Genomic DNA, 13,752 nt, shown 5'->3' with positions numbered 1-13,752 from the left:
AGCTTAATTATATTTTTTTCTCTCTGTCTGTAACTCTACTTGGTTTACATGTGCATTTTTTTAAGAAAGTTTAGTACAAATTATTATAACACAATAATTTGTTAAACGACCACTAAACATTTTGAAAAAATCAAAGGTAGACACATTTCATTTTTATTAAAAATTTTTGGGTAGGTCCTTGCGTTTGATAGAGATATAGGACAGAATGCTAAGCTACGCTACCACATAAAATCCGGAAAAGGAAGATCGAAATTTAAAATCGACAACAGTACAGGAATCGTCTACGCTCAGAAAGGATTTGAACCTGGGCAGGAATACGAGCTCAATGTAAGTATTTAGGTAGAAAAAAATGAAATAATTTTAATGTTTCCCCAATGTTTCATTGTAGATCAAAGTCAGCGATGGAGGAAATATCTCGAAACACAGCATCTGCAAGGTGTCTGTTCACATCGTTCCAGTACCAGCCACTTCCAAAAACCCGCCAGAGGTGAAAATCCCTCAACCTGTCAAATTGACAGAGAGCGAAGAGATCGGATTTTTGGTTGCCTCTATTTCAGCAACTGACCCAGACAATGATACCCTCTGGTACGATATTGTTGGTAAGTAATTTTGATTTTAATATCCGTATCTAAGAATATTTCTATTGTACAGATGGGATTACAACAAATAATATTAAAGGAAATGCCAGTGGATTTTATTAACATTAGTTTGGCCTAATGTTAACCAGATAAAAAGAATAATTTATCTGCTCTCACTATAGTAAAAAGACTATTAATACATTGTTTTTAACGAGGCAAGTGGATTTGACCGTTGCTATGGGCAACGGGAGGTAAGTGAGATAACTTACCTCCCTAGGGAAAAAAGCGGTTTTGAGCTATAAATGCATATTATATTAACCGGAGACTCAATATTATCTGACTGATCCATTAAAACAGCATCATGCGACGTGCTACTAGAATCTGGAGTTGAAGTGTCATTGAAAAGAATCCTGTTGGCTATTTAATTTTTGTTACTTAAACTGTCAGCAACATAACTTTCTGCAATTGTGGCTGATTTCCACCCACCATGTCTCTTGGTTGCTAATACTCCTGTATTAGCCAGTAACGTTGCCGATGTTCTTCGGAATTAATAATGGCCTGTATATATTTCAGGATGTTCTAGTTTAAAAAACTGTGCATTACGAGTCATAGAAAGGGTATCCTTGCCGACAATACACGATAGCGCATAAAAAAGCGTTTCAGTTTTAATTTGCAGTCTAATCTTGATATATTTCTTGAGAATTTCTAGGTGAAAAACAGAACCCAGACGAGAAGTAATTGTAAACGAACGTGACATACCATTTTTAGAATCAGAAGTTGTACTTTCGATTTCTCGGGCAATAAAAATTCACAGGCAGCTAAATTCAAAACCAGTAAAATTGCAACTTTTATATAACTTTGTTTATAAACACCTTAGAAACGACAAAATCCAAACAACCAAGGCGACTTTGCAAGATTTCGAATAATGCCAAAATGAATTGATTAAGAAATGTCAAAAAATAAAACCTAATCTTTATTTCATGAACCACAAAGAACTATGTGAACAGATAAAATATTATACACCAAGCAACAGTTAAGTATAATTTACCAGTCTCGACTCTGTTGCCTCCTTTATGGTGTAAATAATAACTATTCTATTAAAAATTTTTTAATTTTCACTTTCCAGTTTTGGTCTTAGGGTATATTTAAACTTCATTTTTTTTGCTTATTTTAATGCACTATTACCACTTAATAATCTAAGTGGTAATAGTACCTTTAACAACTATTTTCTTATAGATGGTGACGATCGCAATGAGTTCTACATCGGTAGGGACGTCGGCAACATCCTAATCGCCCAAAAATTAGACTGCGAGATACAGAGCGAATACACCTTAAACATAAGCATCACCGACACCATATACACCATTTATATTCCACTCAACATATCCGTACTGGACATCAACGACCACCGACCAGAGTTTTCAGAAAGCTTGTATAAGGTAGAAATATCCGAAGCCGTTCCACTATACACGGAAGTGCTGAAGCTAAAAGCGACTGACAAAGACGATAACGAAAAGCTGATCTACAGTTTTCACTCGGCCGAGAATATCATATCGTTACGTACCTTCTTATTGGACTCGATAACGGGGGTTATATCCCTAGCGGCAAGCTTGGACAGGGAATCCATAAGCGAGCACATCTTAACCGTTATGGTGCGTGACGGGGGTACCCCAGCCAAAAGAAACTTCGCTAGAGTTCAAATAATCGTCCATGACCACAACGACCACAGTCCCCACTTCTCTGACAAGATCCTGGTAGGAAAAGTCTTTGAATCCGCTACCGTAAACAGCGCGGTGCTAAGAGCGTTTGCCGTGGACCACGACAAAGGCGAAAACGCCCGCATAACGTACTCCATCATATCCGGAAACGTTGGGAACGTTTTTACCATCGACCCCGACTTGGGAATCATTAGCATAGCTAGGGATTTAGACTTGACCACCGTCAACGAATACACTTTACATATAAGAGCGACGGATCATGGTCAGCCCGCTTTGTCCTCGACAATACCCGCTCACATAATGCTTACTATGGCGGACAACTCTCCGCCCAAGTTCAATTCTGAGGAGATAGCGGCTGAGATTTATGAAGACCAGCCGTTAGGCAGCTATGTCGCTCATTTGGATGTGAAAAGCACTTCTTCGTTGCAGTTTGAGATTTTGTCGGGCAATAAGGATAGTGCTTTCATCATTAGCCCGAGTACAGGGGTTATAACCACGCAGAAGTACTTGGATTACGAGACTACTAAGTTCTACAATTTATCTGTGATAGCTACTAATATGGTAAGTGGTAGTTTAAGAGTAATTTTCTTGATGAATTAAATTATTTCTTGAAAAATATGGTAGAGATTATTCATACATTAAAATATAGCGGCATACAAAAGTTGCAGAAAGAAATTATTTCATGAAAATCATTAAAATAATCAATTATTTGATTGTCTACCCATTTTTGAACCTCATAAGCGATTTCATTGTTACCTATACTCCGCGGTCGAAATTATAGAGAGTGACTCATCACTAGCTTTTGGACTAGTAAGGGGGATGAAGCGTGCCGGGAACGAAAATCCATTGGCGTGTCTGCGTAAAAGGCAACAAAATATAGAAAATATTGAAAAAAGATAATAAAACATAACATCTAATATTTTTTATGGTTTGCTATAACCGGCACTTTGATCCATTTTAATTATTACAGCATTTTAAAACGTCCCAGTTGTGTTTTTTAATTTATAAATTTTATTATAGCCATGGAATTAGACCCCTAGTCTACGCTTATGCTATGACGTTTCTCAGGAAGGCTAAATCAAGTCCGTTTACACCCACTAAAAAAGCATTTCCCTATTCCCTACCATGTGCAAAAGACAGAGATAGAATATAGATCGACGTTCAATGTAACTCAGTTATAGACAATTGTAGATTCTATCGATATGTGTAGCGAGCGGCACAAAGATAAAAAATATTGAACCGTATAAAAATCATTTTATATTTTATACGCATTATGGTAATAGTGTTTTTATATTATGTCGGAGTCACTCTCTATAATTTCGACCGCGGAGTTATACTTTATATTATGAATATTTATTCGTTCAAAATTCTATAGGCATGTTCAGTATTAATATCTACGAGACATATTCACAAAGTAAGTGTACTAGATTTTTTACAAATCGAAACGGCAGTATATTTATGAACAATTTACATATTCAGAAAGGTCATCAAACACTAGTTTTCTACGGAGTCGCCTTCTTTTTTCCACCCATATACTCTTCAGAGAAGAGAAAAGATGAAAATCAGAAGGTGTCAGATCAGGATTGTCAGGGTAGTTGATGATGTTCCAACCGAATGAATCCAAAAGTTGCCTTGTGGCGTTGATTATGTAGGGACGTGCGTTGTCTTGCAACAAGCACACTGTCTTTGTTCTGTATCGCCCTCCGTAGGTATTTCAGGATTTCACAGTACCGTGTAGCATTAATTGTTTCCGCTGGGGCAAAAGGTCAATGAGAAGAATCCCTTGACGGTCCCAAACCACTGTTGTTGTGGTTATTTTTGCCGAAACAATGGTTTTGAATTTTTTTCGCAGATGATAAAAGCGGAAGTCGCCACTGCATTGATTGTCTTTTCCTCTCACGGGTGTAGAGCGTCACCCAAGTTTTGTTGTCAGTCACAATGCAGTCGAGGAATTGTTCACCTTCCAGTTCGAAGCGCTTGAGAAATTTCTATGACGATGCGATTCTGTTGGCTGTGTGTTGATCCGTAAGCTGTTTTGGTACCTCGCACACAATTTTTAATAATTGTTTCATTAATTATTTCATGCAAAAGGGATCTGGAGCTTTGTGCGTTCATCTCATCTAAAGTCAATCGAAGGTCGCCACGGAGCATATTTCTTCGATTTTGTTCACCATCTCATCAGTCAGGAGGGACACCCACTCATTTGTTCATCTTGAACATTTGTTATGCCAGCTTTATACTCATGACACCACTTGTACACTTTAGTACAATTTATAGCACCATCCCCATAAACAATTTTGATTTCACTAAAAATCTGGAATGGCGATTACCTTTTTGTAAGAAGAAACCAGATTACACTCCTCACCTCGCAGCTGGCGGGATTCGGAATAGCGGCACTCACTTCAACATGCCACTACAACAACAGTTCTCAACTGACTAAGACAAATGAGCACACGTTCTTCTCACAACACCTTGGCCTTGAATGCAGTGTTGCCAACTTTGTTGAAAACAAAAACCACAGAACATCAGAGTCTAGGTACTCTTACTTTACGGATATGCTTCGTAGATCTCTGTCTCTTTTAATCTTTTGTATGTTAATACTAAACTTACCTTATAATATTACAATTACCCATTTGTTTTTTAAGGTCCCTTTCCCTACTTTCATTGAATGTTTTCTCTTTTCTTTCATTTACTTCTTCCTCTACGATTTGTTTCGCTTTCTCTTATTTCTTTTTAACACACCAATTTTTGAAAAATAAAAAAGTTCTGCTCATAGGTCCATGGTTTATGGTTTATTTTGTTCATTACTTTTTATATCTTTTTTGTCTTGTGCCATGGTTATGCTCTTGCTCTTATATATTATTTCACACTTGCAGGCCTCTATATCAGCATCTTGCAACGTGATCATCCATATATTAGATAAGAACGACAACGTCCCCGAGTTTCTACAATCACACTACGCCGGAATTATCAGCGAATCTGCCCCCATAAAATCACTAGTTTTAACGAACACGAGTGAGCCGCTCGTGATCAAGGCCTTTGATGCAGATTCGGAAGGAAATGCCTTATTACATTACGAGATCATCGAGATCTTACCTAGACGTTATTTCGAAATCGACTCTAACACCGGTGCTATTAGGACTATAAGATTATTAGACCATGAGACGTACAGTAGTTTCTCGTTTCACGTAGAAGTTTCCGATCTAGGAAAACCTAGGCTTTCGTCAGAAACCACCGCCAAAGTAGATATCGTCGTTACGGATGTAAATGATTGTTCACCTGTGTTCTCGAGTCCCGTTTACAACGTAACATTGCTATTACCTTCATATAAAAATGTTGCAGTGATTCAGGTTAATGCGACAGACCCAGATAGCTCAGAAAGCGGTGCCTTGAAGTATGACATAATAGAAGGAAATAAACTGGGCATTTTTGACATCAATTCCAAAACTGGTCTAATAACTCTTGTAAAACCGGACAACTTAAAACCTTCCTACAAACTCCAAGTTAGAGTCTCCGATGGCCAGTTCGGAAGCGTCGCTAAAGTCTACATCCGCGTAGAAGAGTCTGATAATTCCGGATTGGTGTTCCAAAAACCTTTCTACGAGGGATCAATCATGGAAAACTCCACAAAAATTACCCACGTGTGCGTAGTTAACGTTCTGGGGAGTGCCTTAAATGAACATTTAGAGTTTAGGATCTTAAATCCCACCGATATGTTCACCATAGGTCCAACATCGGGCGTGATACGGACCACCGGGCTTAAGTTTGACAGGGAAGTCCAAGACAAGTACGAACTTATCGTAGAAGCCAGAAGCAACATGCCGCCTAGAGATCGTCCTAGAGTTGCTCATGTCATAGTCAACGTTACCATCCTGGACATTAACGACAATTGTCCGATGTTCGTCAATTTGCCTTACTACGCGGTGGTGTCTGTGGATGACGAGAAAGGCAGTATCATTACCAAAGTGCATGCTATAGATATGGATAGTGCCGAGAATGGGGAAGTACGTTATGAACTTATTAAAGGACACGGGGAGCTGTTCAAAGTTCACAGGGAGACGGGAGATATCGAAATTAAGCAAAATTTAGAGGGACACAACAAGGAATACGAACTACTTATAGCTGCTTACGATAAAGGTATTTTTTCTGCATTTACTATTATTATTTTTGTAGGATTAATTAATGTCGATATTTTTCAAAATTTTTTAAATGTTTTCAAAGAAAAAATATAGCGCAACTTAATTTAATTTTTTTTATTGAAGCACTATACATATTCTCTCTTCCCATAATTACGGTGATATAAAGGTTGATAGGTCTATTAAAAAAGTTACACCTTAAGTTACACTTGCGTTGCTTCAAATTCAACTTTCTGTGAATCAAGTTCAGTTTTTTAAAAATTGAATTTACTTTTTTTAAAACCAAATTGAACTTTTTATAAACTGCATTCAACTTTTTTTACCATTCAATTTAACTTTCACAAAACAAATTCAACCTATTCAATATCAAATTCATTTTTTTACAAGCCACCCTCAACTGTTGCAAATCGAATTCAACTTTTTACAAGTCACATTCATTCATTTACAAATCAAATTAATCTTTTTACAAGTTAAATTCAACTTTTTGCAAATCAAATTTGTCTTTCTACAAATCAAATTCACATTTTTACAGATCAAGCTCACCTTTTTGCACATCAAATTCAATTTTTTACAAGTCAAATTGTCGTTTTTGCAAACAAAATCCATCAGTTTATGAATAAAATATAATCTTACAAATCAAAATCACTTTTTCACAAGTGAAATTTAACTAATTACAAATTGAATTAAATTTTTTGCAAATCAAGTTCAACTTTTTTACAAATAATCTTTTATAAATCAAATTCACTTTTTGACCAATCAAATTTACATTTTTACATATCACATTCCCCATTTTGTACATCATACTCCTCTTTTTACAAGTCAAATTGTCATTTTTAAACCAAATTCATCCGTTTATGAATCAAATTCCCTCATTTATAAATCAAGCTCACCTTTTCACAAGTCAAATTATTTAACTTTCACAAGTCGAATTCAACTTATTACAAAAATCAAATTCAATTTTTTGCAAATCAAATTCAAATTTTTGCAAATCAAATTCGCCTTTCATAAATCAAATTCACTTTTTCATAAATCAAATTCAGTATTTCATAAATCAAATTAAGCATTTAACATTTCGGCAGATCAAATTCACCTTTTGGCAAATTCAAATTTTTACATTTCAAATTATCGTTGTTACAAACAAATTCATCCATTTATGAACCAAATTCACTCATTTACAAACCAGTCATCTTTTCACAAGTCAATTCAACTTATTACAAATCAAATTCAATTTTTTACTAATCAAATTCATCTTATTACAAGCTAAATTCAACTTTTTGCAAATCAAATTCAACTTTTTTTAATTAATTATAACATTTTGGTAATCAAATTCTCTTCACAAATCAAATTTACTTTTCTACAAATCAAGTTCACATTTTTACAGATCAAGCTCACCTCTTTGCACATCAAATTCTACTTTTTACAAGTCAAATTGTCGTTTTTACAAACCAAATCCATCAGTTTATGAATAAAATTCAATCTTACAAATCAAAATCACCTTTTCATGAGTGAATTTGAACTAATTACAAATTGAATTAAATTTTTTGCAAATGAAGTTCAACTTTTTACAAATAAAATTCTCCATTTATAAATCAAATTCACTTTTTGACCAATCAAATTTACATTTTTACATATCAAATTCCCCTTTTTGTACATCATACTCCTCTTTTTACAAGTCAAATTGTCATTTTTTAAACAAATTCAACTTATTACAAAAATCAAACTCAATTTTTTGCAAATCAAATTCTACTTTTTAGAAATCAAATTCGCCTTTCATAAAGCAAATTCACTTTTTCATAAATCAAAGTAAGCATTTCACTTTTTTGCAGATCAAATTCATCTTTTGGCAAATTCAAATTTTTACATATCAAATTATCGTTTTTACAAACAAATTCATCCATTTATGAATCAAATTCACTCATTTAAAAAACCAAAATGACCTTTTCACAAGTCAGTTCAACTTATTACAAATCAAATTAAATTTTTTAGAAATCAAGTTCATCTTTTTACAAGCTAAATTCAACTCTTTGCAAATCATAATCACTTTTTTTAATTAATTTTAACATTTTAGTAATCAAATTCTCTTCACAAATCAAATTTACCTTTCTACAAATCAAATTCACATTTTTACAGATCATTAGAGATCTTTGTCATCAAATTCAACTTTTTACAAGTCAAATTGTCGTTTTTACAAACCAAATTCATCTGTTTATGAATCAAATTCCCTCATTTACAAATCAAGATCACCTTTTCACAAGTCAAATTCAACTTATTACAAAAATCAAATTCAATTTTTTCATAAATCAAATTAAGCATTTCACATGTTTGCAGATCAAATTCACTTTTTTGCAAATTCAAATCTTTACACATCAAATTATCAGTTTTACAAACCAAATTCATCCATTTATTTATGAAACAAATTCACTCATTTAGGTACAAATCAAAATCCCTTTTTACTAATCAAATTCACCTTTCATAAATTAAATTTACGTTTTCATAAATAAAATTTGACATTTAACAAAACAAATTCACCTTTTCACAAATCAAATTCACCTTTTTACAAATCAAATTCACACTGTACATCAAATTCAATTTTTTACAAGTCAAATTATCATATTTATAAAACAAATTTATCCATTTATGAATCAAATTCACTCATTTACAAACCAAAATTACCTTTTCACAAATCAATTCAACTTATTATAAATCAAATTCAATTTTTTACAAATCAAATTCAACTTTTTACAAAGAAAATTCACCTCATAAATCATTCACCCTTTTGCAAATCAAATACACCTTTTCACAAATTAAATATAGTTTTTTACAAATCAAATGGATCCAGTTTCAAATCAGATTACACTTTTTACAAATCCAATTCACACTTTTGGAAATAAAATATTAATATTTTGAGAATATTCTGACCATATTTGCCATACTATTAGAAATAGACCTATCAAATCTTCCGTCACTGTAATATTCTCGCAAAATATATAAATATATATAGGTTTCATTACAAAAATCATATTTAATTGTTAGGGTGTTCTATTATTTAAAGTCAAAATTTGGGGATATGTATTTCTTTAAACGTCATTAAATAAATTCAATCTTTGTGTCTTATGATGTACTACAACATTAACTGTTTTTGGTACTTTTAGGAATGTCACCTTGTAGGACGGACGTTACGGTCCACGTTAAGGTGATAGATAGATCCATGCCAGTTTTCAAGAAACAATTCTACTCTGAAATAATCCCCGAGAACGTGGAGTTGCATTCCCCATTATCTATTTCCATCGAGGCTGAGTCTCCGCTCTCGCGTAAACTTATTTACAGCATAGTAAAGGGCAACGAACTGGAGGAATTTGCACTTGATTTTAACACAGGTGAGTTTAATAATTTTTTCTGTGGTAGTTATTATTTGTCTTTTTTTTTTTTGTTTTTCGGTAGCATTTCTGCCAAGAAAACCGAAAATGTACAAAAACTTGACTGCATTTTTAGTAACTCTTGCAAACGATACAGCAGGTATATCAGTGTTATGTGTGGTTTTCTGAATCATATGTACTTGACTAAAATAGGAACCGTAATATTTTGTGCATGACAATGTGTCATTTTTAATTAAATCACAAAGATGTGTAATCCAGTTACAGAGAAGTAAAAAAAAATGCGAGATAATTAAAAATGATGCTTTCACTGCAAAGTTTTGTTTGATTTTAATTAAAACTAGAAAATTCATTTAGTTCATATTTCTGCTCATTTCAATTAATAATTAGAGTAAAAGAATACTCAGTGAACTAGTTTGGTGTTGGATTTTTCGATACTTACCATCTAAACTAATGTTAATTTTTTAATGCATTTTGTCTTTTGAATTTTTGCTTTTCTAATTATTAATAAGCGTAGAAATTCTTCAAAATATTCTGTTCGGGTTGTAACTAAAATACTTGGACAAACTTTAATGGTGAATTCTTAGGTACACATTACCAAAAAAAGGTCTTATAAACATGTGTCTGGAAACACTTCATTTTATAGGGTGTACATTACAAAAAACAGTTGAAAGAAACTATACATGATATAACTTTGAATGGGGGTCATATTTATATGAAGGTTACGTTTATTTTTTAGAAACACATCCATAAATAATTTATTTTTTGCAAATTCCATCTTGAAAACTTAATTTTTTTTAAACTTTTGTTAATAATTTTCATACACCACCGCTGGACAAGCTAATGTGACCTCAAACAACGGCGGTGCAGTAGTCTCGGCATAAGCACAATTGGGCACTGGGCTATGCATTGTTGTCAAATCTCAAAATTTAAAAGAAACGTTTTAAAAGCAAATTTCCACACCACCCGCCGTGAGATACTGCTCCTTAGCGTGTTACTTTTGTTGGGTGGGTATTCGCCCGGAGCCCTATCATTCCACATAGGCCAAAATTTAGTAATTTTAAAGAAGATAAACTGAAACAGTATTTAACAAGCAATCTAAGTAACAGAAAACTCAAGCAGTAATCAATAATGATAAAGAAAATTCACAAAAATAAGTAATCTGTTTATTCACCTGATTTTTACTATATAAACACAAAATTACGCTGTACTATTACTAAACGCTGAAATATATCACTTTATAAGGTTATACACTTACACCACATAAAGGCACTTTACAAACATCCTCTTGTAAACCGATAAAGTCAAAAACTAAAATGAAAATATAACAAACCCGTTTACCATCACGTCATATCATACCAGGTGTAAAGACAATCTGTCGTTGCTGCCTGTCAAAAGCGGTATAGCATTTCAGCAGCACAGCTGAGGCTAACCTCCATTCACTTCGGAAGCATTCAGAAAATGATGGAACTTTGCTTAAATTTAAACTGTGACAATATTTCAGCTAAACTAGGTCAATGTGAGAGGTCATTGATAAAAACTTGAAACGATTTTTAAAAAAATTATATAAATCTAATTAGTATTTTTCTTTATCTTTTTGTTCGTTTTTAAAACAAAAGAAATTATTATTTTTAAACATAAATTGGTTTTATTTATTTATTTAAAATAACGTGCTAGTGCACACAAATTTTTTCCTTGGACTTTAACACCCTTAAAGATGAAGAATTTGCAAAAACATATTTAAAGAACCTTCTATTTATTAATTTGCGACGTATGTGCCAGTAAATTTGGTTAAGGACATTAGTTACACCCTGTGTACTTTATTTTTGTACCTTTGTTTCTCTAAAATTGTATATTGAATATAGTTTTATAACCCTAATTCCCTTATAAATTTATTAAATTAAATTAAATTTTTTATGAAATTTAATCATTAAATCCACATAGACATTTAGATCTTCGTCAATAAATGATCCATTAATTGTTTATGTAAACTAATTCAAAAATCAGAATGCAATTTTAAGTACCTACTTACCTTTACATAATAACTTTCTTAACCAGTAGATCTTTTGACATATAACATTTAATCTATAAAAACTAACAATATTGTATAAGAAATTTAAACAGAAATAAGGTTATTTATTTTATTAATTTCCTTTCCACAGCCCCAGACAGTAACAATGGTCCCTGTGAGTATTTCAACAAATTAATGTCTTGTTGTAGTTGGGTTCTCGTATTCATGCTTTTGGCAGTCGTTTCGCCACACTAGCTTAGCAGAGTAGCATGCCATACCTTTTTTAGCCTTGTTATCATCCCCATTATATTAACTGCTTTCTTTATTCTTTATGTTGACTAATTTTTGTCACTGTTCTGAAAAATATAAAATATACAGTGTGATTCACAAACGATGACCAAAAATGAAACCTCGCATTCATTGGTGAATTTTAAGGGGAGTCTTTCCTATAAAGTTTTTATCTAGGACGCTTCATTAAAAAGATACAGGGTGTTAAAGTTAAAAAAATATTTTTAATTTTTTTTAATAATTTCAAAACTAGTTAGGGAAATAATTCCCCTCCACTAGAGCATCTATTATTTCAATTACTAGTTTTTACATTATTTAAAAAATTTAAAAATATTTTTTAAGTTTAACACCCTTTATCTTTTTAACGAAGCATCCCAGATAAAAATTTAATACGAAAGACTCCCCTTAAAATTCACCAAAGAATACTGGGTTTCATTTTTGGTGACCATTTGTGAATATATTAGTGTGACAATAAATAAATTTTTTGGTAAATCATCAGAAAACTTTAAAAAAACACGAAGTCTCTATTTTATGTTGTTTTATTATTGCATGCACACTAATGTTGGCGGATTCTGCATGCAGACACTTAATACATTTTTCCCATCCTACTAATCAAAATTTTGTTACATTTTTGCACTATTTTGTATGACAAAAAATTCATTTTTTATTTGTTTTGTTCTAACAAGCCATAGCAATTTTTTTATCATTTCTCCAATACATTTTAAAAATTCATTGCAAGCACTGGCACCATAATGTTAAAAATTAATAACGAATTCCACAATGATTATGTATATTTTTGTGCTGATACTGAACACACACGCTTTGTATGTGTACAAATTATTCGTGTGATAATCAAATAGTTCAAAAATTATTTTCATCTCTAGGTGTGATTTCGGTGGTAGACGAACTAGACTACGAACAACAGTCGCAGTACGAACTACTGATCAGAGCTACCGACTCTGTGTCTGGCGTCTACGCCGAAGTACCAGTGTCAATTGTCCTTCAAGACGTCAATGACTGTCCCCCAGAGTTTACCCAAGAAAGCTACAATGTGTCGATATCTGAAGCTGCTCAATTTGGCACTGCCGTTCTAACTGTATTGGCTATTGATAACGATACCGGAACCAACCAAAAAATACTGTACTCCATACAGAAAGACGAGAATAACGCCACCGAATACTTCTATATCGATGAGAATGAAGGGACGATTTACTTGAAACAGTCTTTGGATCATGAGGAAGCGAGCTCACATCATTTTATCGTCGTCGCTACGGATCAGGGAGTACCTAGCATGGCTAGTACAGCACATGTTTGGTTAAGCGGTAAGTGTTCATACAGTTCATACAGTACAGGGGTTAAAATAAGACAATTTAATTCAATTGCTGTGCTAAGTTGCTCTGTTTAGAAAATAGAAGGTAAAACATTGTAATTTATTTACAGACATAATTTTTTTCACAGCACCAAATTGATGTTTATTGCAACATATTCATGATTTAAATTTATAAATTCATAATTGTAACATACTTTCAAAAGTTAATCTTGTTTAAAAATATCACCAGATTCCTGTCCAAGAAGATATTTTTGAATTTCTTAGAATACCTTTCGGTTTAAGAAATGTACCGTACATTTTTCAAAGATTTGAAGATG

At 32.9% G+C, this 13,752-nt stretch overlaps 1 protein-coding gene across 5 annotated transcripts in view; it reads left to right on the top strand.

Annotated features, from left to right (window-relative positions):
- Positions 1–13,752, top strand: part of LOC108910365 (fat-like cadherin-related tumor suppressor homolog) — a 151,252-nt gene that overhangs the window by 99,315 nt on the left and 38,185 nt on the right. For 3 of the 5 annotated variants that reach the window (XM_018714943.1, XM_018714944.1, XM_018714941.1), the window contains 8 exons: positions 175–327; positions 389–599; positions 1,815–2,857; positions 5,173–6,433; positions 9,585–9,809; positions 9,874–9,948; positions 11,969–11,992; positions 12,990–13,427. In XM_018714943.1, coding sequence (XP_018570459.1) covers positions 175–327; positions 389–599; positions 1,815–2,857; positions 5,173–6,433; positions 9,585–9,809; positions 9,874–9,948; positions 11,969–11,992; positions 12,990–13,427 — 3,430 coding nt within the window. The remainder of the gene's footprint in view (positions 1–174; positions 328–388; positions 600–1,814; positions 2,858–5,172; positions 6,434–9,584; positions 9,810–9,873; positions 9,949–11,968; positions 11,993–12,989; positions 13,428–13,752) is intronic. The other 2 variants (XM_018714945.2, XM_018714942.1) reach the window with 1 other exon arrangement.

The sequence above is a fragment of the Anoplophora glabripennis genome, unplaced genomic scaffold (assembly GCF_000390285.2).
Source record: "Anoplophora glabripennis isolate ALB-LARVAE unplaced genomic scaffold, Agla_2.0 scaffold512, whole genome shotgun sequence".
Lineage (NCBI taxonomy): Eukaryota > Metazoa > Arthropoda > Insecta > Coleoptera > Cerambycidae > Anoplophora > Anoplophora glabripennis.
The sequence above is the reverse complement of the archived record's forward strand: the minus strand, read 5'-3'. Positions and strand labels throughout refer to the sequence as shown.